Source organism: Channa argus, chromosome 13 (genome assembly GCF_033026475.1).
Source record: "Channa argus isolate prfri chromosome 13, Channa argus male v1.0, whole genome shotgun sequence".
Classification (NCBI taxonomy): Eukaryota; Metazoa; Chordata; class Actinopteri; order Anabantiformes; family Channidae; genus Channa; species Channa argus.
This window is the reverse complement of record NC_090209.1, coordinates 248,079-272,508: the sequence shown is the minus strand read 5'-3', so window position 1 is coordinate 272,508 and position 24,430 is coordinate 248,079. Positions and strand designations below refer to the sequence as shown.

The following is a 24,430-nucleotide window of genomic DNA, read 5'->3' as shown; positions in this document are numbered from 1 at the left end:
AACCTAGCTGTAAGTGAGGCTCTAACTCCTGAGCCACAGTCACAGATTTTACCTTTGCCCTGAAACTAGAAAATTTAACTTGAAATAAAACTAAAGCTGTGTAAAGACTGCAAGGTAGAGGGGCTCAAGCTCTGCTGACAGGTGTGTTTTTATTATTACTATTCTTTTTTTCCCCCCATTAGAACCAGTAATGGGAAGAGCTCAGTGATCAATGCAATGCTATGTGACAAGGTGCTGCCATCTGGAATAGGACACACCACCAACTGCTTTCTGAGGGTGGAAGGCACTGATGGCAACGAGGCATTCCTCCTCACTGAAGGCTCTGAGGAAAGGAAGAGCATAAAGGTCAGCAGAAATCCTAGAGTGCTTATTTATCCTAGTGTAAATTTCAAAACACCATCTTTCTCCAGAATCCACAGTCTGTGGAGGTAAAGTGTTTGTCTTTACTTTATATACAAGTTCAGTTGATGCTTATGTTGTGTCTTATCAGACAGTGAATCACTTGGCCCATGCGCTCCACCAGGATGCGGACCTGGATGCCGGCAGCTTGGTCTGCGTTATGTGGCCGAAAGCCAAGTGTGTGCTGCTCAGGGATGATCTGGTGTTGGTGGACAGGTGAGCCACAAAGTTACCACTATATATTTAATCAGTAATCAATTCATTCATCAATTTCAATGAAGCAACCTCAGGGCCTCAATTTGACTGCAAGGCAGGAATGAAATGTCTTTAATCAAAGTAGTTCAACCTAACATGAATGTGTGAAAACTAAAGAGGCAGTGTCTCTCAGGTAAAGAGAAGAAGAAAAGTGTAAGTGTGCATCAGTTGCACTTCTCTACTAGTTTTGTTAACTCACAAGATTGCACAGATTGTGTTCAAATTTTATTCTAACACACTGATCCTCACTATTCATATACCGAGACACATCAGATCCTATCATCTGTTGTTAACTATCATTAACTAACATTTATTTAATTACTAAAACCCATGACAAGTCCAAAGAAAATGCGCTGTTGGGCGATTTCAGACTTTTTGTAATTCTGAAAACTATAACCAGAAGACCATTACAAGAAGACCAGAAGTCTTAAATGGTTTTAAACTCAGATTGGATAGGTCACGTAACCAAAAGGTATTTAACTTGCAAAGCAGAAAGCACAAAATATAAGACTGGAGACCACTGGCAGACTTTTTTTTTTTTTTTTTTTTAACATTTCATCCTTGCTTCAAGACAATATTTTCCGTTAACATGTACTATTAATTCACTGCCCCCTCATGCTATGCGAAACCTTTACAAAAAACAAAAAAACCCAGCCTTTTAGCATAGGTGAAAAGGAGATCAACACTGCATAGTCCAGTGTCATGGATCACAGATGGAATTAGAGTGAACTGCAAAGAAACAGCTTATTTGAACAAAAGTGATCTGTCAAATTAAAGACAGAAAATAAGAAATTAGTTCCTTAGTTAGAGTCCTTAAATGAGGCTTAAGTGATTTAGCATAATGTCATTTTAACTATTCAGTTTATTATGTTCTTAAATACTACATAGCTCTGAACCGGTTTTCTACGCTTTATTTAGTAGTTAAGCTATAGATACAATAATTAACACTGTATGTTATGTTACTACTGTCGTTCCTGATCCTGTCCATCCTCGTCCCTCCCAAAGAGAACCTCAACGTCTTAAGCTCTGCTACCTCCAGCTCTGCCTCCTGTCTTTTCTTCAGTGCCACTGTCTCTAAGCCGAACATCATCTCTAGTCTCACTACCGTCTTGAACATCTTTCCTTTCATTTTCACTGATACTGTTTTATCACACAACACACCTGACACTTTTATCCACTCGTTCAAACCTGCTTGCACTCGCCTCTTCACCTCTTTTCCACACTTTCTGTTGCTCTGATCCGTTGACCATAAGAACTTAAAGTCCTGCACCTTCTTCACCTCTGCCCCCTGTAACCTCACCGTCCACTTGGGTCCCTTTCCAGAGCAGACCTCCACCTCCACCTTGAACTCCTCTGTCACACCTACAGCACCTCACCACTGTCTTACAGCTCTCATACATGTCCTGCACCACTCTAACATACTTCTCTGCCGCTCCAGACGTCCTCATACAATACCACAGCTCCTCTCTCTGCACCCTGTCACCCTGTCTCTAAATCTACGAAGACACAATGCAACTCCCTATGACCTTCTCTGTACTTCTCCATCAGCATCCTCAAACCAAATACTGCATCTGTTGTTCTCTTTCTAGGCATGAAACCACATTGCTGCTCACAAATGTTCACCTCTGCCCTTAGCTGAGCTTCCACTACTCTTTCCCACAACTTCATTGTTTGGCTCATCAGCTTTATTCCTCTGTAGTTGCCACAGCTCTGCACATCTCCCTTGTTCTTAAAAATTGGCACCAGTACACTTCTCCTCCAGTCCTCAGCATCCTCTCACTCTCCAAGATCTTGTTAAACAAACTAGTCAGAAACTCTACTGCCACCTCTCCTAGACACTTCCATACCTCCACATGTATGTCCTCTTCAACGTCCTCCTCACTTCACTAATCTTTGCTACTTCCTGCATCACACCAGTCACCTGTTCTTCTCTTCGTTCTCTTTCATTTTCCTCATTCATCAACTCTTCAAAGTTCTCCTTCCATCTTCCCATCACACTCTTGGCACCTGTCCATACATTTCCATCCTTATCTTTAATCACACTAACCTGCTGCACATCCTTCCCATCTCTATCTCTTTGTCTGGCCAACCTGTACAAATCCACCTCTCCCTCTTTAGTGTCCAACCTAACATACAAGTCCTCATATGCTCTTTGTTTGGACTTTGCCACCTGTACCTTCACCTTACGCTGCATCTCCCTGTACTCCTGTCTACTGTCTTCAGTCCTCTGTGTCCCACTTCTTATTAGCTAAACTCTTTCTCCGTATACACTCCTGAACTTCCTTGTTCCACCACCAAGTCTCCTTGTCCACTTTCCTTTTTCTCGATAACACAAAGAGTACCCTCCTACCTGTCTCCCTGATCACATAAGCTGTAGAGGTCCAGTCATCTGGAAGCACCTCCTGACCACCAAGAACCTGTATCAGCTACTCTCTGAACCTTTTTCAACTTCCACCATTTTGTCCTCTGCTCTACATTTGTCTTCCTCACCACCAGAGTCATTTTACACACGACCATCATGTTTCTGGCTACACTCTCCCCTACCAGTACTTTACAGTCAATGATCTCTTTCAGATTGCAACATCTACACAAGACGTAGTCCACCGGAGTGCTTCTACCTCTGCTCTTATGTCCCCATATGTTCCTGCCTCTTCTGGAAGAAAGTGTTCACTACAGCCATTTTTATCCTCTTTGCAAATTCTACCACCATCTGTCCTTCTGCGTTCCTCTCCTGAAGACCAAACCTGCCCATTACATTCTCATCAGCTCTGTTCCCTTCACCTACATGTCCATTGGAATCTTTGCATGTGTTATACATTGGATGCCCTTCCTGACACAACCCTATGCATTTATTCAGACTTGGGACTGGCACAAGAAGACACTGGCTTGTGTCCCCTTGCGATTGCATTCTAAATGGCCGAACTATACCATATATAAAAGACCTCATAGTTCCATATCATCCAAGTAGACCACTTTGATCTCAGAATACAGGCCTACTTGTGGTTCCCAGAATTTCCAAAAGTTGAATGGGAGGCAGTGCCTTTAACTATCAAGCTCCTCTCCTGTGGAACCAGCTCCCAGTTCAGATTCAGAAAGCCCTTTGTGGTTGCGTTTTTAAAAACCTTAATAACCTTGTTTTTATTAAAAAAGAAAAAAAGATGTTTAAAAATGTGTGAGCTTTGCCCTCACATTTGGCCATGAAGCGCTCTATATTTGTGGGACTCTCACCCTTGTGTAGCAGAGCTATGAACTCAGACAGATCTGATGATTGATCTCAGCTCCTTTTTAAAAAATTGCATTAGAGTTAAGGCCTTAGGGTTACAGTTACAGTGTAAATGACAATTAAGTCATTCATTAATGTTTCGTAACCCATGTAACATGAGATGTGTCTGTAATGGATGCAAAGAGAATTATGAGCTCATTAAAGAAGTTCATCTAGGAGGCTTCCTCATATCTCTGTGGAACATGTAAGAAAACATGTCAAATTTCATGTTATTCTCATTAATGCTCCATGGTAGCACATGAACATTTTTACTAAGGGTTAGTGCCTTGTCTTCGCTTCATCTGTTGTTACTAATGCACACTTTGCTTCTAAGCTGTGTAAGAAAACTCAAAGGCTGTAAAATATTTCATGTAGCGTTCAAAATATTTTTTTTCATTTTTTAGGTTGAAACTGTCAGAATTGTGATCATTCTACTATGTGTTTATTATTGAAGTCAAAGTGGATAGTGGAATCGTACTGGAGTGCATTATAGGAAGAGGTGGTTCTGATGTTTCGGCCACCTCATCCATTTTAAATATGTTGCCCACCCATTAGACCCTCTTCTTATAATGCAGACCTGGGGGGAAAAAAAAAAATTGTAAAAATGACCTTTTTTCTTTAAAAAACGTTTTTCACTAATTAAAGTAAAAGGTTTAATAGGCAGACATTATAGGTTTATTTTTGATTTTCATAGTGCCAGGGGCAAATCTAGGGGGTGGCCAAAGGTTCCCCTATATAATGCTTGTTATTCTGCTCCTCATGATGCCAAAAGAGTGATCAACACAGAGGGATGTACACAGACAGACAACGAGCATACGTTTATTCATAGAATTATAAATTAGAATTATTATTATTTATGCTATGTCACCCAAACCCGAACACTTTTCTCCCTCAGAGCAAAGGGAAAAATAAGTGAAATTATTGATAATTCACCTAGTGGTTGCACATTGGGTTGGGATGCAGAAGGCCACAATTAAAATTTCCCACCCCACTAGGTGTGGCCTCAGCGAGGCACCAAGGGTGCTGGTCCTGAGCCCGGATAAAATGGGAGGGTTGCGGCAGGAAGGGCATCCAGCGTAAAAACTCATGCCAAATCAATGGAATATGTTCAGCTGTGGTGATCCCTGTAGGGACAAGCCGAAAGCCGTTGAGCTTTGCTTTTTGATGATTCACCATTGTTATGAAATGATTATGTCAGTGGGGACAAATGTGTCAGCACAGCACCACTGTGTGTACAGTTAAAAGTTGTATAAATGGGAAGAGGCATTACTCCAACACAAGTGGACTTTGAGTCTTTCTGTGGTTTTAACCTAGGTGAACTTGTAAAACTATCTGCGGGCAAACTTCTACTTATGTTTTTATTCTTATTCCAATAAATTGTTTCAACTTTTTTTTTTTTTTTTTTAACCAGAACCTTTCAAGCAAAAGGCTGTCGGAAAATAAGATGTTACCAAATACATCCTTTAATTATCTTTTAAATGTTTTAATCTGTCCAGGGTTACAAGGGACTGGAGCCTATCTCAGCAATGTTTGGCTAAGAGGTGGGGTTGGCAGCGCAAATCACTTCACCATCCTTGTTGCTGTGCCAGCTGCAATGCATGGTTAATTGATATTTGTTTAGGACTCCATTTTATCTCAGGGCCAACACAGTGAGACATGAGCGTTTCACACATGAACTCCAGACAATGTTAGAATTTAGCTAGATAAAAATAAATAAAAGGTAGATCATTTTGTCCTGGTCATTTTATAAGTAGCTCACAGCCAAAAAATATCTACTTTATTTATACAGTGCTAATTCACAACAAAGGCACTCAAGGCATAAAGTCAGGACTATTAAGATGTATAGAGAGAACCTTCTTCTTTTCTGGGAGGTGGTTTCACAGGAGAGGATCTTGATAGCTAAAGACTCTGCCTCTCATTCTACTTGTGGTTCCCAGAATTTCCAAAAGTAGGCCTGCATTCTGAGATCGAAATGGTCTACTGGGATGATATGGTACTTTGAGGTCTTCTATATATGATGGAGCCTGACCATTTAGAGCTTTATATATAGGAAGCAGAGTTTTAAATTCTATTCTAGATTTAATGGGAAGCCAATGGAGAGAAGCTAGTGAAGCTGAAATATGTTCTCTCTTGCTAGTTCCAGTCAGCACTCTTGCTGCAGCATTTTGGATTAATTGCAGGCTCTTTAGGGAGTTACTGGGGCATCCTGAAAGTAGGGAATTACAGTAGTCCAACCTAGAGGTAACAAATGCATGGACCAGTGTTTCAGCATCACTTTGAGACAGAATGCTCCTAATTTTGGCAATGTTCCATAGGTAGAAGAAGGCTGTTCTAGAGATTTGTTTTATATGTGAGGTAAAGGACAAATCCTGGTCAATAATAACTCCAAAGTTCCTTGCAGTACTACTGGAGGCCAGACATATGCCATCTAACAATATGGTTGGACATTATATTTTATACATATATTTTATTTACTTTTGGGCCCAAATACCATGACTTCAGTTTTGTCTGAGTTCAGAAGTAAAAAATTGTGGGACATCCAGTCCTTTATGTCTTGTAGGCAAGTTTGAAGCTTGATTGACTGATTTGTTTTTTTTTCCTTCCATCTGGTTCCATAGATTGATATAGATGGGTATGGAAGCAGTGGAAATTTATGAAGTGTTTTCTAATAAATAAATGGAGAGAGGGAGGGAGAGAGAAAACTATTGGTCCTAACACAGAGCCTTGTGGAACGCCATAGCTAATCATCATTAACTTGAACAAATTGAAATCTATTATATAGATAAGATAAACCAACATAGTGCAGTTCCTTTAATCCCAATTTCATGTTCCAGTCTCTGTAATAAAAAGTTTGTGATCAATGGTATCGAATGCAGCACTAAGATCTAACAGAACAAGTATAGAGACGAGTCCATTATCTGAGGCCATGAGAAGATCGTTGGTGACTTTTACCAGTGCTGTTTCTGTACTATGATGAACTCTAAATCCTGACTGAAAGTCTTGGTACACGATAACAAATAATAGTGGTTTTGAGTTTTCCAGTTTGGGTGTGGAAGGCTAAGAGTAAGGCTCTCAAATGAGTTATAACTATGCTTAGGTCTGGGGTTTATTGGTAAGCTAGAGTGGAAGATTGCTGCTACTCCTCCGCCTCGGCCTGTGCTTCTAGGAACATGATCATTGAAATGACTGGTGGGGTTGACTCATTTAAACTGACATATTCTTCCTGCTGCAACCAAGTTTCAGTAAGACAGAATAAATCAAATTGATGATCGCTGTTTAAGTCATTTACTGACAGAGATTTAGAAGAGAGAGATCTGATATTTAATAATTCAAATTTAATAGTTTTGTGTTTTTTTTTTCTGTAAGAGGAGTTATTTTTATTAGGTTAGTTTTATTAGTTTATCATGATTAACTCCTCTTGTCGTTTTTAGTTTATGTAATTTAGTTGGTCGGGAACAGACACAGTCTCTATAGCTATGTGGAAATTGTGGGGGGGTGACGGTTGTAAGGACACTGCAGAAAGGAGTGTAGGACTGGATCTCTGTATCTTGGGTTAAACTCTGGATTGTCATACTTTTGGTTGTCTAATAAAACCAGCCATATTTATTGAAAAGAAAGCTGCACCATCTAAAGTAGGATGGATGCCATCTCTCCTAATCAGCCTAGGTTTTCCCCAAAACTGTTTCCAGTTATCTATGTAGCCCACATCATTTGCTGGACACCACCTAGACAGCAAGCGGTCGAATGACGACATGCAGCTGTACATGTTGCCACCGTTCAGAATTGGCAGGGGTCCAAAATCTTTTTCTGATTAGAAGACACAACATGTACCAAGCTGACTTGTTCTGCATTATGTGTTTCTCCTTTAGTCCAGGCATTGATGTTACCACAGAACTGGACAGCTGGATCGACAAGTTCTGCCTGGATGCGGATGTGTTTGTTCTAGTGGCAAACTCTGAGTCTACATTGATGCAGACGGTGAGACAAGGCAGCCGAGGATATCATTCTATAAGGACATTAATGTTTAAAATGCTAATTGTCTGTGAAGGATCTGTAATTTGTGACTGCTGACAGAAGGTTCTAGGAGTAAATGGACTATTTTATGGTGAATAATCAGAGTGGAATAATCTTCAGGACTCTTGTAGTAAATGTCAAAACAGTGCTTATACAATGTCCTACATGAAAGGCTGTGTGCTGCTGTAAATGGACAAGTGCTGCTCATGAAATTTCACAAGATTCATTAGTATGATGAAACAACCACTGCGATATTCACTTTTCAGGCTGCATCACAGCTTGTACTCTGCAGTGGGATTTACACTGACCTGAGTATGGTAAAACAAATTCTAGGACTCTTTTGGAACCTTCCAAACCCAATCAGGACCACTGTATCCTGGTAACATGGCGCAACTAACTATAAACCAACATTTGCCTTAAGTTTAGTTTAAGTTCTGATCAGCTAAAAACCCTTAAAGCAGTACTAAAATGAAACGGTGCACTAATGTGTCATGGGTATGACCCAATGAATACCACAGCAGTACCATTCCAGTTATTTGTGGTAACTGCACTGCAGCAGCCAGTAGTATGAGTAGCTATAGCAGACGAGAGCAGAAGCCAGTCTGAGAAGGACAGAGACCTGAAGATAATTCTACTTAAGTAGACGGCAAGTCATGAGCGGAGTACGTCAAGTAACTAGCTTTGTCTACATCACGTTGATTTATTGGTCACTCAGTACAGCTATTAAATGTTGAGCTAAAAACAACCCATAAAGAATGATGCCATATAAACAAAGTGTGTATGATTATTTTTGATGTTACTATATGAACCAAAGATAACTGTGTAACCGCATTTACTGTTGTGGATAAAGTAATTTGTTTCAAAAGACTTGTATTCAAATATCTTTTATTCTGGATGAGAATAAGCCAACATGGCAGTGACACTAGCACATTCGTGATATAACTGCATTATCTATTATAAGACTGCGCTGTGGACCGTATTGTCTTCATGTGCTGGCTGGGTTTTTACTGAATACAAACTTTTTTTTGTTTTTTTGTCTTGAGACCTTTCATTTTGAAACTTGAAATACCCTGTGTTTAGTTTTTTTTTCCAAAACCTCTGCTAATCAAAATTATACACTGCTTATGTTTTACATGTGTGTTCAATTGGTGCTTTATTTTTTTCTTTTTACAGGAGAAGTCCTTCTTCCACAAGGTCAACGAGCGGCTCTCCAGTCCCAACATTTTTATCCTCAACAACCGGTGGGATGCATCAGCCTCAGAACCTGAATACATGGATGAGGTCAGTCAGCTTCACTCCTGCACCCGAAAACACAAAAAATGGTTGACAAAAAGATGTAGCCAGTACATAAAGTTTAAAATATATGTCTAAATAGTTTAATATTTGTGCGCTTTTATCGCTAATGTGAATCTGCCCTTAGCTATTATCATAGGGAAGATACCTCACAAGCTAGCATTCCAAGACTGGGCTTGTCCTTCTGTCTATGAGAAAAGCGTGTTAACAAATGCATTTCGTTATATCTGGCACAAGCATCCACTTAGGCTTCTGGACAGTCTGGACAGATGTATATGTAAACTGCAGCTTGGTTTCTCGGTTTCTTTGCATTTAAAGACTCGGCTCCAAAAGAGTCCATACAAAATCATAAAACATTTCGCAACACAACTCGCACACAAACTAACTTATTGATTCCATTATGGTAAAGACTTTTAATAGAGTATTTTTTTTTTTCAATCAGATAGACATTTCTCAAACATTCAAAATAAATTTGGTAGGGAGTATAATAAAACCTTACAATTCACACCATTTCTGAGCTTTTTATCATATTGACAATCTATTAATGCATTAAGTTACACTGTTCAACTATTCTATTAATTAAATATTGTCTGCCAACTTTATCTGTTTTTTATATTATCTTTGGTTCTCTCACACAAATTAAAAAAAAAAAAAGATTTTATTAGATTGTCCAATTAAATGCTGCCTCACAAAATATTTTACTGTTGCCCATCCCATCTGATAGCAGAGAGAGAGAACACATTCCCACTTCAAATTCACATCTAAGGATCATTCTTGCAGCCTTGTTTAATATAGTCTGTGATTTGTCTATACCTCTCGCTGGCAGAGGCATACGGCCATAAAAACGATAATTCTAGTTTATCTTTGCATTACTGTGCACCAAAGCAACATACGATAATAGCAAAGCATTATCCTTTATACTTTTCCAAAGGAAAGGGAGTGGACAGGTTTGGTCTTCAAGACAAAAACATAGTAGTGAATACTTTATTCCAGAAAAGGCAGGAACAGATGACATAAGCTGAGGTAGAAGCACTCAGGTGGACTAAATCTTGTGTCAAATGTTGTAATCTGAAAGAGATCAGTGACTGCACAGTATTGGTATTCGAGAGTGTAACCAGACAACACAAGGTGTTGGTGTGTAAAATGGCTCTAGCGGTGAAGAAGCTGAAGAGGCAAAGCAGAGGATGAAGGAGGGAGGGGTGGCTTTGTACAGGGCAGCGAGATAGAGATATGAAGGATGGGCAGCAGGTTAGGGTTATTAAATATAACGATAGATATGTATTATTAGTAAGATTAGTAAGGGTGAAGTGAGGAGGGGATTGAAGAGGATGAGGAGTAGAAAGACAGTTGGTCCTGATGACATATTTGTTGAGGTAAGAAAGTGTCTAGGAGAGGTGGCGATAAAGTTTCTGACTAGTTTGTTTAACAAGATTTGGAGAGTGAGAGATAACTGAGAAAGTACTGGAAAGTGTACTGGTGCTGATTTTTAAAAACAAGGGAGATGTGCAGAGCTGTGGCAAATACAGAGGAATAAAGCTGATGAGCCAAACAATGAAGTTGTGGGAAAGAGTAGTGGAAGCTCGGCTAAGGGCAGAGGTGAATATTTGTGAGCAGCAATATGGTTTCATGCCTAAAAAGAGAACAACAGATGCAGTAGTTGCTTTGTGGAGGGTGATGCAGAAGTACAGAGAAGGTCATAGAGTTGTATTGTGTCTTTGATTTAGAGAAAGCATATGACTGGGTCCTGAGAGAGGAGTTGTGGTATAGTATGAGGACGTCTGGAGTGGCAGAGAAGTATGTTAGAGTGGTGCAGGACATGTATGTGCAAGACAGTGGTGGGGTGTGCTGTAGGTGTGACAGAAGAATTCAAGGTGGAGGTGGGTTTACATCAAGTATCGGCTCTTATTTGCTCTGGCATGCTCTGGAAAGCAGAGGAATGAAGCTTAGCCGCAGCAAGACAGAATACGTGTGTGAATGAGAGGGACTCAAGTGGTATGGTGAGGTTAGAGAGAGCAAGGGTAAAGGTGCAGGACTTTAAAGATCAATGGCGTCACAGGGACAGCTCATGTTAGATGTTTTGGAGATAAAGTCACAGAGGCCAGATTGAGGGGGTTTGGAACAGTCTGGAGGAGGCTGTGACAAGTTCCTCGGTTGAAGTGTCCTTGAGCAAGTCACTGAACCCCAACTTAGTTGTTCCTGGTGAGTGCTGGCCAGGTGCATAGCAGCTCCCCCATTGGTGTATGAGTGTGTGTGTGATTGTGAGTGCGAAAGTGTAAATAAGAAGCAGTGTAAAGCTCACTACATCCATAAATCTCCTCTTTGGTCTTCCTCTAGACCTCCTGCCTGGCAGCGTCAACCTCGGCTTCCTTCTACCGATAAATTCACAGCCTCCTCCGGACTGTTCCAAACCCCCTCAATCTGGCCTCTGTGACTTCACTCCAAAACATCTAACATGAGAGCTGCTTTGAGTGCCATTAGGTAGAAAAGCACTATATAAGTGCAGACCATTTACCATCTATTTTTAAGTCCTGTGTGCCCCTACATTTAAAAAAAATAACAGCAATGCACAAAACATCTGAGTGGACTGAAGACATACGTATTGTGGAAGGGCATTCTAGAAACTAACTCTCAAAATCATGTTTCTTAAGTTTTCTGATGCCATAGTTTATTTGCTCACATATGCATTTTATCCTGAGTAGGGCTAAGACAATATAAAACATAAGAGACTTCTGTTCATGTAAACCTATCAATTAACAATGTTGATGGCATGAAGGAGAGCAGAACCAATTAATTTTGAAACTATTTATATTGTGTGTGTGTGTAATTGTTTGTTTTTTTTTTCTTTTTTAAATGACGCAAAGGAAAATCTAAGAGAACTCAAGGGCACCCAAGAAAGTCTTGCCTAGGGCACCAAAAATGTCCAGGAAAATGGGACGACATTCAGTAAACAAACTGTGTCCCTATGGGTCTCCAGCATTTCTTGTTTTGTAAAGTGGGCTTTTGCTTTGTCAGGTTCGTAGGCAGCACATGGACCGCTGCACCAATTTTCTTGTGGATGAGCTGGGTGTGGTGGATCGTGCCCAGGCCAGTGACCGCATCTTCTTCGTGTCTGCCAAGGAAGTTCTCCAGGCTCGAGTGCAGAAGGCTCAAGGAATGCCTGAAGCAGGTGGGAATGATATTCAGTGTGGAAGATGACAGGGTAGGGTCATGAAAAGCCTGGAATAATCGGGTAATTTTAAGTACTGTGTTTTTTAGGGTGTCATTTATTCTGTATTGTAGCCTGCACATGAACAGAACTTAGCAAAGCTTAGCAAAGCACTAAATGTAAATTGTGTGGAAAACACATGGTTATACCAGCACTGTGCTAGGATTCACTGTGCACAAATGAATGAATTTACAGAGCCCCAAACAGAAAATGAGCCAGTATTACATGTTGATGTCTTGTTTCAGGTGGAGCTCTTGCAGAGGGATTCCAAGCCAGAATGTTTGAGTTCCAGAACTTTGAGCGGCGATTTGAGGTAAGATCTTCATTGGTGTAACAAATAGAATAGCTCGTAGATTTAGATTCTCTGTCTCATTAAGTATATTTTTGCCTTTATTACTGTCACTTTGTATGGGTGACTGCATCACTCACATTAGACATCTAGATCATTTTCACTTTGTTTAATAACTTTTAAAATGGAAGTAGCTTAGCAGTTCTCCCTGCTGCCATTGTGCTAAACTATGCTAACATATTCTGCACATTTCTCTGTAGGCTGTCGTTGATAAATGACTTGGATAAGATGGCAAACAAATATTTTACTTTACTTGGATTTTACTTCAATAAACCTGTGAATTATTAATCTTAATTTACATGCCACTATTGATTTATCCAGTCATTCATGCACATTCTTTCTTCTTGAGGTGATGTGCAGATTGTTGGCTTATCTGTTGATGTGCATAGGAGTGTATCTCACAGTCAGCGGTTAAGACCAAGTTTGAGCAGCATACAGTGAGAGCCAAGCAGATCTCTGAAGCCCTGCGCTGCATTATGGATTCTGTACACATTGCTGCACAAGAACAGAGGTGAGTGAGATATTAGAACCAGATTGTAAGAACCACCACCATGAGTAAGAACTGAGACTATACAGTATTATAAATCAAACACTGGAAATATTATGAAAATTTTCATCTATATACACCTTTACACTGGGTGTTGGTAGGATCTATTGCCTTGAGACCAAAGAGGACCGTCAGGACCGGTTGGAGTTTATAGACAAGCAGTTGGACCTGTTGACCATGGATTGTAAGACCAAGATCAAGACGATTACTGAGGAGGTGGAGAGACAGGTAAACCCCACCATGACAGCCTATGGAACAGCTGGGCGTTAAGTTTCCTCCCTAATTCAGCTTGATGTTTTTCATGATTCATTACTTATTTATGATTCATTATTTATCAGATAAAAGCCCAGATTATCAAACCATGATAACTGTTCTCTGCTCATGTTCAGGTATCTAATGCCATGGCAGAAGAGATCAGGAAGCTCCATGTGCTGGTGGATGACTTTAAAATGGACTTCCACCCATCACCAGTGGTTCTCAAGGTGTACAAAAATGTGAGTCTAACAAATGTATTAATGTGTACCTTACTAACCAGGTCTGTAGGACGTTTTGAGGAAAGATGTTTGTTTATGCCTATCACATTTTTGCTGCACATTCATGTATGTTTTGTATTAACAAGCTGCTGTGCTCTCCACACATTACTTTTAGGCAAGTTGCCTGCCAAAAGCATGTCAGATCTGCATTTTACATACCAATAGCCAGGTTGAAGGGAACTATGGAGTCACTTTATGCATCTGCATGATCGGGTGCATCTGGTCTGCCCCACACAGTTCGTTGACTATACAGATTACTCTCAGATTTTTGTCTTGATCTTTTGACCACCTCCTGAGCTGGTTTGATTAGTCACATTTATATCAGTAAATATGCTGAATGTGATGACTCTGCTCTGTGTGCATTCTGAGAAATTCCTGCAGGATAACTTTTTACCCTTCAGCATCCATGTCAGTCTGATCTCTACTAAAGCACATGCTCTCTAATCTTTTTTACATAACAAATGTCCTGAATAAGTCATGACTTTGTCATTCCACTTGACAATCTGATTTGCCCAGAGGTCAAAAATGCTGTTGCTGCTTAAGAGCTCAAAGATGCTTGCTGTGGACAATCACACGTGAGCTCCCCTGATCAATGTCTTTCTACTCGCACGAGACCTACTGTTGTCAATACAGACACTGTAGTCAGGGCTGTGAAAGCCTGCGGTGTTTCTCAAAAAAGTTTTTTACTTGCAGTGTTAGCAAATATCTGAGAAAATTACCTTGAGCCCCTTTCAGACATGAACTCTAGAGGATCGGGTACTGACAGTACCCGTAGTCTGTGTAAGATGCATTCTCACTTGTGAAGAAATACTCCGGGTAACTGGGAAAGGGGTGGTGCTCTGGCACTTCAAGCAGGTGGCAGGACATAATGCAAGAACAAAGCTGCAGAAGTGACAGTGTTTTGCTTCGTAATCTGTTCTGCCCTTAACAACAGAAGTTCACAAATTTCGTTGTCCTTTCATTTCGACACGAACAATTGTGTGTGTTTTCATACCAAATTTACAGTTAGCCAACAAGTACACTGATTAAATTGACAGTGGATGAGAGAGAAGGCAGATCTGAAATTACTATTATTCAGAGTTTTACTTGTTGAACATGTGTGCTGATTAACTAATTGTTTTGCCTTCTGCTTTTTGCGCTGATGCATGTACACTACCTGAGTCCTACTTATTTACAGTGTATTTAGAAAATTTCCCAGCGCTTAACCTTTTCTGCATTTTGTTATGTTACAGCTTTATTCCAAAATGGATCAAATTAATTATTTTCCTCAAAATTCTAAAAAACATTGCCCTAAAATGACAATGTGAAAGAAGTTTGTTTGAAATCACATATACATAAGTATTCATGGCCTTTTCCATGGTGCTGGTGCATCCTGTTTCTACAACTTGACTGGAGTCCACCTGTGGGAAATACAGTGGGTTGGACATGATTTTGAAAGGCAATAAACCTGTCTTTATAAGGTCCCACAGTTAAATCAAGCCATGAATTCCAAGGTATTGTCTGTAGACCTCCGAGACATACTTGTTTTGAGGCACAGATCTGTGGAAGGGTACAGAAACATCTCTGCAGCATTAAGGGTCACAATGAACAGAGTGGTCTCCATCATCCGTAAAGGGAAAAGGTTTGGAACAACCAGAACTCTTCCTCGAAAGATCGAGAGAGAGAAGACCCTTAGTCAGGGAGGGGACCAAGATGGTCATTCTGAAAGAGCTTCAGCCTTTCTCTGTGGAGAGAGAAGAACCTTCCAGAAGAACAAACATCTCTGCACCACACCACAAATCAATGCCTGTATGGTAGAGTGGCTAGACGGGAAAAAATCCTTAGTAAAAGTCACATTACAGCCCACCTAAAGGGCTCTGACCATGAGAAATGAAATCCAAGAGTCATGTCTTGAGAAAACCAGAGACGTCCTCGATGAAAACCTCTTCCAAGCACTCTGGAGTAAAGACAGGGCAGCAGGATATCTTTCAGCATGAATGGGAGAAACTACCTGAAAAAAAATAGGTTTTCCAAGCTTGTAACATTATACTCAAAAAGAAGTGAGGCTGTAATTGGTGCTAAAGATGCTTCAGCAAAGTATTAAGCAAACGTGGTGAATACTTATGTACATGTAAGTTTTTTTTGTTTTGTTTTTGTTCTGAACGTTGAAGAAAATAATGAATTTGATTAATTTTTAAATAAGGCTGTAACATACCAAAATGGAAAAAGTTAAGCGCTTCAAATACTTTCTGGATGCACTATATGTTGCTTTTTTTTTCGTCTTTTTGAAAACACATTGTTTTTTTTATCCATGTGGTGTTTTGTTTTGATTTTTGTTAAATTTTCCTCCTAGGAGCTTCATCGGCACATAGAAGTGGGTCTGGGAAAAAACATGTCTGAGAGGTGCTCTACTTCTATCACCAGTGCCCTTCAGGCCACACAGACTGACATGATTGGTAAACATTACCTTCTTAGACTTAAGACATATGACCAAACATCCTCTTGGCTGCTCTTGTTCCAGTGTTTAAGTTTTAAGAAGCATTAATGTACTAGCGTTTTTTTCTATTGGCTAAAGGCATTTTGCAGTGTTTGCTTTGACTATACCTGGCATGTGTAGAATTGATTTGTGATGACTTTTGCTATTTCATACTTTTACCCCCCCCCCATTTTCATGCACACTTTTCTATCATCCTTTTCATGCATGCGTATAGAGGGTCTAAAGCCTCTGCTGCCCAGCCCTGTGAAAGAGCAAGTAGATAAGATGGTTCCTCGTCAGTGCTTCAGTCTCAGTTATGACCTGGCCTGTGACAAGCTTTGCAGTGACTTTCAGGAGGATATCAGCTTCCACTTCTCTCTGGGCTGGACCATGTTGGTTAACCGCTTCTTAGGGCCCAAGAACACACGACGGGCCCTCATGGGCTACAACGACCAGGTATATACTTCAGTAACAAAAACCCTCTTTCTCAGACTAATGTGTCAACAATCAAATCTGGATTTTACATCTCATCTCTTTTCATTGAAAACTTAAAGCATTGTTCATCATAAATTGATTTTTAAATCATCGAATGTCACTCTGAGCACGTCACTTTATCATTTGCGTTGCCCCCTGTAGATCCCCCGTCCCATGGCCCTGACTCCAGTCAGCACCAGCATGCCTCCATTCCCACAAACATCCATGACCCAGGAGGAGCTAATGGTCTCCATGGTGACAGGTCTGGCTTCTCTCACCTCCCGTACCTCCATGGGTGTCCTTGTGGTTGGTGGCGTGGTAAGGTCACACAGACATGTGTACACTTATTTTTCTCAAAAAAAATTGTTATTGGAGTCAACAAATGTAACGGGACATGCAGACCCCCTAACTAAAGAATCTGTTTCTTTGATAATATTTACACATTGGTACAGTAATCAACAAATAACCTATCTTCTCTAGCAAATAACCTAAAAAAGAAAACTTAATGTTTGCTTGCATATCCCTCGTTTGCAACAACTGCATGAGGCATGTGACATCACAATATTATTGTTTTTTTTTATCTTTTTTTTAATCAGGCTTTTACTGCAGCCTTCTCCCTTAATTTCCTTTTCCTTTTATAATACTTTTGAAGCTCTGTAAAAAGATAAAACAGACAAGCAAAAAAACTGTAATCTGATTATGGTCATGTAACCTCGCTGCTTTGCTTGACTTCAGATTTGACTTTGGACAGAGTAGTGGAAAACTGTTCATAATCAGTCACACACATAATGTTGGGTGCCCTCACTCAGACCTGGTACAAATTAGAGTCAGGTCTTAGTTGCACTTTTTTTGAAAAAGCATAATCCTGGTTGATAGTTTATAGTGTAACTACAGATGTGCTATTAAACAAACAAATACAATTTAGAAAATAATGCCTTTTCATTTATTCTAGATTAATTTAGCAATTCTGTGTGAAATGATTACAATACATGGATGTGTCCTAATCTAATAGGAAGACAATTTTTGGTGTTTAATTTAGAATTCACTTAACTTGATGTTTACTTAATCTTTATCTAAATCCTTTTTAAATGTACAATTGACTCTTGATTTTATAGATGGATATTTTATTAGATAAACCTCTGTCTACAAACCGATATAGATGGAGAGCAGTGGGTTTAATTAACGAATTAACAAGTTTGTTTTTTTAGAAGTTTACACCCAATTCTATGTAATACACATCTTCTGTAATGTATTACATAGACTTCAGACATTAATGTGGATTTTATACATGCTTGCTTATTCATGAGGCATCAATAGCTTTTGTACACAGGGACAAATGATCATCAAACCGTCTGAAAAGAGCTGGATTGATCCCATAGTGGCTCCTATTTCTGCAGTCAGAGTGTGTATATGTGTGTTAGGGGCACAATGCTTCAACCCAAACTTGTTGGTGTGTGCAGATCTGGAAGGCAGTAGGCTGGCGTCTAATCGCCCTCTCAGTGGGCCTCTACGGTCTCCTCTACATCTACGAGCGTCTCACATGGACCACCAAAGCCAAGGAGAGAACATTCAAGAGACAGTTTGTGGACTATGCTAGTGAGAAGCTACAGCTCATTGTCAGTTACACTGGATCAAACTGCAGCCACCAAGTCCAGCAGTGAGCATTTTAACCAATCACACATCTGACTGATGGCACTTTAAGTAATAACTTATGTGATGACAGATGACATGATCTCTCTTATTAAAATGTTTCTAACTCTGTTTTTGTCCCTGCTGTCTGTGTTTGTCAGGGAGTTGGCAGGTGTGTTTGCTCAACTCTGCCAACAGGTGGATGTGACTCGTCAAAATCTTGAGGATGAAATCACTGACATGAACAGAAAGATTGAGTTGCTTGACAGCCTGCAGAGCAAGGCCAAGCTGCTGCGGTAAGTACGCAACACAGTGCATTCAGAAACTTTTCTCACCCCTTTTTACTTTTTTCAGTATTATGTTCCATCCTAATAATACAATTGTTGTTTACATTTTTTTTTACTCATTCATCTACACTCAGTACCTCATAATGACAATGTGAAAACATAATTTTGGAAATGTCTGTAATTTTATTAAAAAGAAATAACTAAAATATTACAAGTACAGTAGTATTCAGAACCTTTTAATAAGTAATTTGTTGAAGCACCTTTGGAAGCAGTTACAGCCTCAAGTCTTTTTGGGTGTAAAGCAACAACCTTTGCACACTTTGGCACTGTAAACAGAGAAAACACAAGAAAATTAAAAAAACAACTTCATCAATTTGACAACACATTAAGAAATGCACTGCAAAAAGCCACTACACAACCAAATTGAGAAACCAAATCCAAATGTCAAGTTTTATTGTCCCTTGGAAACCTTCCTGTGATGACTGTATACAAAGGTGACGGACATTTATATTTGTATTTAGGCTTTTGCAGGACTTTTCATCATTAGATAATGTAGCTTTTTTTGCAGGCTGTTTCTTAATGCTGCTCCTGTGTTGTCAAATTGATGAAGTTGTTTGTAAGCTTTCCCTCAACCCTGATAGTCTCCCAGTCCCTGCTGCTGAAAAACACCTCCACAGCCCACTGCTACCACCCCCTTGCTTCACTGTAGGGATGTTAATTGGCAGCTAATGAGCGCTTCCTGGTTTCCTCCAGCAATAACATTTAGCAATGACGCCAAAAATTAAATCTTGATTTCATCAGACCAGAAAATCTTGTTTCTCAGAGTGAGAATCCTTCAGGTGCTTTTTTTTTTTTTTTTTAGCAAATTCTAAGCTGGCTTTTATGTGTTTGGACTGAGGAGGCTTCTGTCTACCCACTCCATAAAGAGACCTGGTTTAAGAATTATCAAGGCCACTGTGCTCTTGAGAACCTGCCTTACAGCAGACATTTTTTGTAGCCTTCCCCAGATCTGTGCTTTACATAATCCTGTCTCTGAGCTCTGCAGGCAGTTCTTTTGATCCAATGGCTTTTGTTCTGATACAGTATGCATTGTGTGCTGTAAGGCCTTCTATAGAAAAGTGTGTGCCTTTTCAAATCATGTCCAATTAATTTAATTTACCAAAGGTGGACACCACTCAAGGTGCAGCAACATCTTAGCAACGATCAAGAGAAATCTTATTAAGCATCTGAATACTTAGGACAATGTGATATTTCAAATTTTCCGTTTTTATAATGTTACAGACATTAACCAGTAACACTCCATAGATACTGGTATGCAAACGTGTGCACGTGTATTATTCACAGTGTGTGTTTTGCTGTTTTAGGAACAAGGCAGGTTGGCTGGACAGCGAGCTTAACATGTTCACCCAGCAGTACCTCCACCACAGCAAGTAAACCAGAGTATCCCCAAAGGAACACTTGCTGAACGTCTCCCTCCACTTCACTCACTTGTGTATTTTGAAGTTAATGAGAGGAAATGGAAAGGAAAATGATTTCATCTCCTCATTAGAGAAGGTGTAATAGGACGGGTAGCTTGAATATCGAAAACAAGTGGAAGAAGTTACTGAGTCGTCACACATGAATAAAACACGAACAAATAATTTAAAGCAAGCCACAGCACAGACTCCACATCCAAGCATCCCCTCAATTTATTTTTTTGTGCTTATTAACATTATTTGGCCACTTTCATGTTCAGTTATTGTGATGTGCAGATCTTCAGGTGGCTGATAGCTCTGACTCCACAGCGAATGTACGGACAGAGCTCTTCTTTTGCCCTATTTGTTAATGACTTGTGCCAGTGTCTGTCACAAACTCTGCTTCTTATTGATTCCAGGTAACTCTGCCACATTTAACTTGTGTTGATTTGCACATGTGTGTATATATATTGAACACTGGATAAGTTCTTTGTTGAAGTGAAAGACAACCCATGTGAGGAAATGAAGAAAAAGTGTCTTGTTTGTAGGATAGTGCAGTGACCTGGAGACATGCAAAAATAATTTATTCCTCCAGCTGTTGAAGTTTATTTAGAGTGTAAATATAAATAACGAAGCTTTCAGAAGTGATCAGAGTGGAGTTAGAGGTTGTTAGAAATGAAATGGGACTGAAACTGTATATATGTATAGATCTGTCCTTTCAGTTCCAATGGTTTGAATCAAAGGAGGAAAACTGCAATTAAAGCTTCTATGAGCATTTAGTACAACTCCTCTTATCTGCCCACACACATATCAGAAGTTGTTTTTGTTTGAATTGTGATACTAATTTTTCTTTTATTGCAGAGAGACTTCACGTGATTCAAACACTTGATGTATCCCTCTATTGGAAGATTAGCCGTGAAGCGATTTTATAAATTTGAGCTGGTTTATTATCAAAACAGAAAATATTAGATTCCTGCATGTTAAAATTTAAAGAATGATGTTGGTGTTTTTTCATACTGCACTTGCAAAGCCCAACTATTAAATGTCTTTGTCATTGTGTATTGGCATTAACTTTACCCATTATTCTAGCTTCGTACCAGTTACACTGAACACTTTAGTGGCAAAATAGAGATGTGTAAGGAGGATTGTACTACCTTAGCTCATCTCTCAATTTTCTGACTTTTCTACTCTGTCTGTGACTCAGCTCCAAGCTCACTGTTGTCATCCACGTGTAATTTGGTAGTTAAAACACTAAATCAGTAAATTCAGTTCTAATAAGAATATCTTACGAAGATTTTGAGCATTAATGGAATGTTATATAATTCAGGTCAGAATGCATTGTTGAATCTCAGTACTTGACTTTATTTACATTTAAATTATGAATTCTAATTTTATCTTTTATTTCTGTTGTCAAGTTAAAGGTGCGCATGCGTGTGTGTTTTGTTTGAAAAATTCATCCCCAAGTTATCCATAGATGATCGTGTTTAGTTTTTTTAACTCACAACTTAACTCACACAGTGGTGAAACAAGTAGTCGGATGTTAGCAGATAGATGTTAACTGCTTTTAAATGCAAAATCACTGTGTTCTAAGTTTTATACAAAATAGCCAGTACTACAGTCAAGCTAGCATCACATGAATATATTCATGTGTAAAATTAGAAATCTGAATTGATGAATCAATAAACAAGTATATAAGAGCGGTGGTATTTTTAGCTCCTCGGGCTGTGAGGTGTCAATTGCTGTAAAATGGCAGGGTTGTGTGAGGTTTTCCAGTCTGGCTTTAAATGGCTTCACAGCACTGAATCGGCACTGCTAAGGGTTTTTAATGACATCCTCTTAGCTACAGATGCTGAGGACTCTATGGTCTTGGTGCTACTGGATCTTACTGCTGCCTTGACCCACTAGATCATAGCATTTTTATTTCTCACTTAGAGCAATGGATAAGCATTGGCACTGTTAAACCTTCTGTCACAAATTTGTTAAGGTGGGCAGTGGTTTTGGTTTGGACAGGCAGGTTAGTGCAGTGGTGAAATTCAGCTTTCATTTAAGACAATTGGCAAAAGTTAAATCATATTTGTCAAAAAAGCACTTTGAGACAGTGATCCATGCTTTTGTCACAACTCTGCTGGATTACTGTAGTTCTCTGTATTTTGGTGTCTCTCACTTGTCCCTGTCCTGTCTTCAGTTTGTACAAAATGCAGCTGCACGTTTGTTAACTGGAACACGGAAGAGAGACCACATCACCCCGGTTTTAGCATCGCTGCACTTGCTGCCTGTCCATCTTAGAGTTCATTTTAAAATTTTTTGCTTTTAAGTCCTTAAATGGTCTTGCTCCGCCCTATCTCTCTTGTTATGAACTTCCCCTCCAGGTCGGTCAGGTCTGCTGACCAGCTGCTCCAAGGACACGGCGGAAGCTCAGGGGGAGACGGAGCATTTACTGTTGCAATTTGTGGAATGCACTGCCTTTGCAAGATAAACAGTAGACTGTATCCTCACTGTCTATTTTTAAATCAAAGCTGAAAAGTCACTTTTTCTTCCTGGCTTTTTTACTCAGTATAAGTAGGTGTCTGTACTATTTTATTAGTCTATATAGAGAGAGATATAGATCTCTCTCTCTCTCTCTCTCTCTCAATCTCTCTCTCTCTCTCTCTCTCTCTCTCTCTCTCTCTCTCTCTCTCTCTCTCTCTCTCTCTCTCTCTCTCTCTCTCTCTCTCTCTGAGAGATATCTATATATATATATATATATATATATATATGCTGTATATATCTATATCTATCTAGAGAGATATAGTCTTGCATGTGTGGTCTGCCTTTGTCCATAGGGTACATGAAAGCTGTCTACTTTAGTCGGTCTTAGTCTGCTACAAGTAAACATAGAGGCTGTCAACAAATGCAGTTACTGTACTGCAGAGTTTAAAGGTTTGTAAAATGTTGTTTTATAGAAAAGCTTCACATCACAAAACTATAATTTTAACTCAAATTTAAGCTAATTCTGAACATCCTAGTATTCACATTAGCACAAAAGTATGTTTGAACGTAAGGAATGATTAGGAAAAAATACTGAAGAATACTTAAGAATCTTAGCTGTGAATGGTGAGACTGGCCCAATTCAGCAACAATCTCCCCCCTTTTTGCATTAAAAGAAATTGCACTTTTGGCTTCTAAAGCGTGTAAATATGTATTAATATAAATGTGAATTAAGTTTTTCTCCATTTGGAAAAATGGGGTATGTGGGTTGTTCATTGTGTAAAAGTCTTGAAAGTCTGTGAAAAGCCCTTCATGCATCCACTTCCTGCTCATTGAACAGAAATGCTGCTGAAATTAACTTGACACTTAAAGATATGCACTTTACCTGCCTTACAAATTAAAGGTAATGCTGCACTTTCAGAATTTGGGGAATAGACTGACGAGCGAATTCTATGCTACAAAAGATGAGTGCAGTCTGTTCATCAGTGGTATGGGCTGAGAGGGCTTGGCTGAAATTTACAACAGCAGATAATTGTTTTCTTTTTTCAAAAATGTCCTCATGAAATATGTTTATGATAACATGAAATAACATCTGATAAATGGTGTTGAATACGTAATCTGCATTCCTGTTAAGTACAGCCTGCGCAAATTGTGCAAATAGTCTGAATCTTTTCATGCATGTTTAAGCAGGAAGGCAAATGTCAGCCTGTTTCATTATTCCACTGGATTGTGATTTGATTATGTGCACAATTTCCCATTATCACATTAACATTTGTGCTCAGATGTCATGGCTCTGTCTACTGTTCTCTAAGATCTCCAAATAAAAGGTTTCAGTGTAAAATTATTTCTCAAATCTTCTGTCTTTCTTAATTAGTGTCTTTCACATTTGCTGCCAAGATGGTTCAATCATAAAACAAAGAGGACAGGTGTGAGACAAACTGTCACAGAGGAGAGGGAAACCAACAGTAGAGTTCCAAGTAGATCCACAGAGGAGGTTCATGTAGCTCCCTGATGCTAATGTATTGTTAGGTGCATTTCAAGTACAGGGGAAAATAAGTGAGTAATTATTTAACCAACCTATTATCAGAGTTGACATGTTCCATAACTCCATGTTCTAAGCTGAAACCAGATACCACATACAATGTCAAACAGAATTCCATGGATTGTCTTATCAAGATACTGCATTGAAACTCTACTAACAGTTGAAAAACATTGTTTTACAAAAAACAGTGAAAAAGCTGGCCATACAACACAAAACAGAATTTACTGACATTATATATTATACCATATAAATCTATTAAATAGAT

At 39.3% G+C, this 24,430-nt stretch overlaps 1 protein-coding gene across 2 annotated transcripts in view; it reads left to right on the top strand.

The window, feature by feature from the left end:
- mfn2 (mitofusin 2) overlaps nt 1-23,967 on the top strand; it is a 29,847-nt gene extending 5,880 nt beyond the window's left edge. For both annotated transcript variants that reach the window (XM_067525934.1, XM_067525935.1), the window contains exons 4-18: nt 183-345; nt 491-615; nt 7,786-7,894; nt 9,104-9,211; nt 12,236-12,389; nt 12,674-12,741; nt 13,167-13,288; nt 13,426-13,552; nt 13,714-13,818; nt 16,190-16,292; nt 16,548-16,768; nt 16,949-17,104; nt 18,247-18,443; nt 18,577-18,711; nt 20,067-23,967. In XM_067525934.1, the coding sequence (XP_067382035.1) occupies nt 183-345; nt 491-615; nt 7,786-7,894; nt 9,104-9,211; nt 12,236-12,389; nt 12,674-12,741; nt 13,167-13,288; nt 13,426-13,552; nt 13,714-13,818; nt 16,190-16,292; nt 16,548-16,768; nt 16,949-17,104; nt 18,247-18,443; nt 18,577-18,711; nt 20,067-20,136 (1,963 nt within the window). In that variant the 3' untranslated portion in view covers nt 20,137-23,967. The remainder of the gene's footprint in view (nt 1-182; nt 346-490; nt 616-7,785; nt 7,895-9,103; nt 9,212-12,235; nt 12,390-12,673; nt 12,742-13,166; nt 13,289-13,425; nt 13,553-13,713; nt 13,819-16,189; nt 16,293-16,547; nt 16,769-16,948; nt 17,105-18,246; nt 18,444-18,576; nt 18,712-20,066) is intronic.
- The last annotated feature ends 463 nt before the right edge of the window (nt 23,968-24,430 follow it).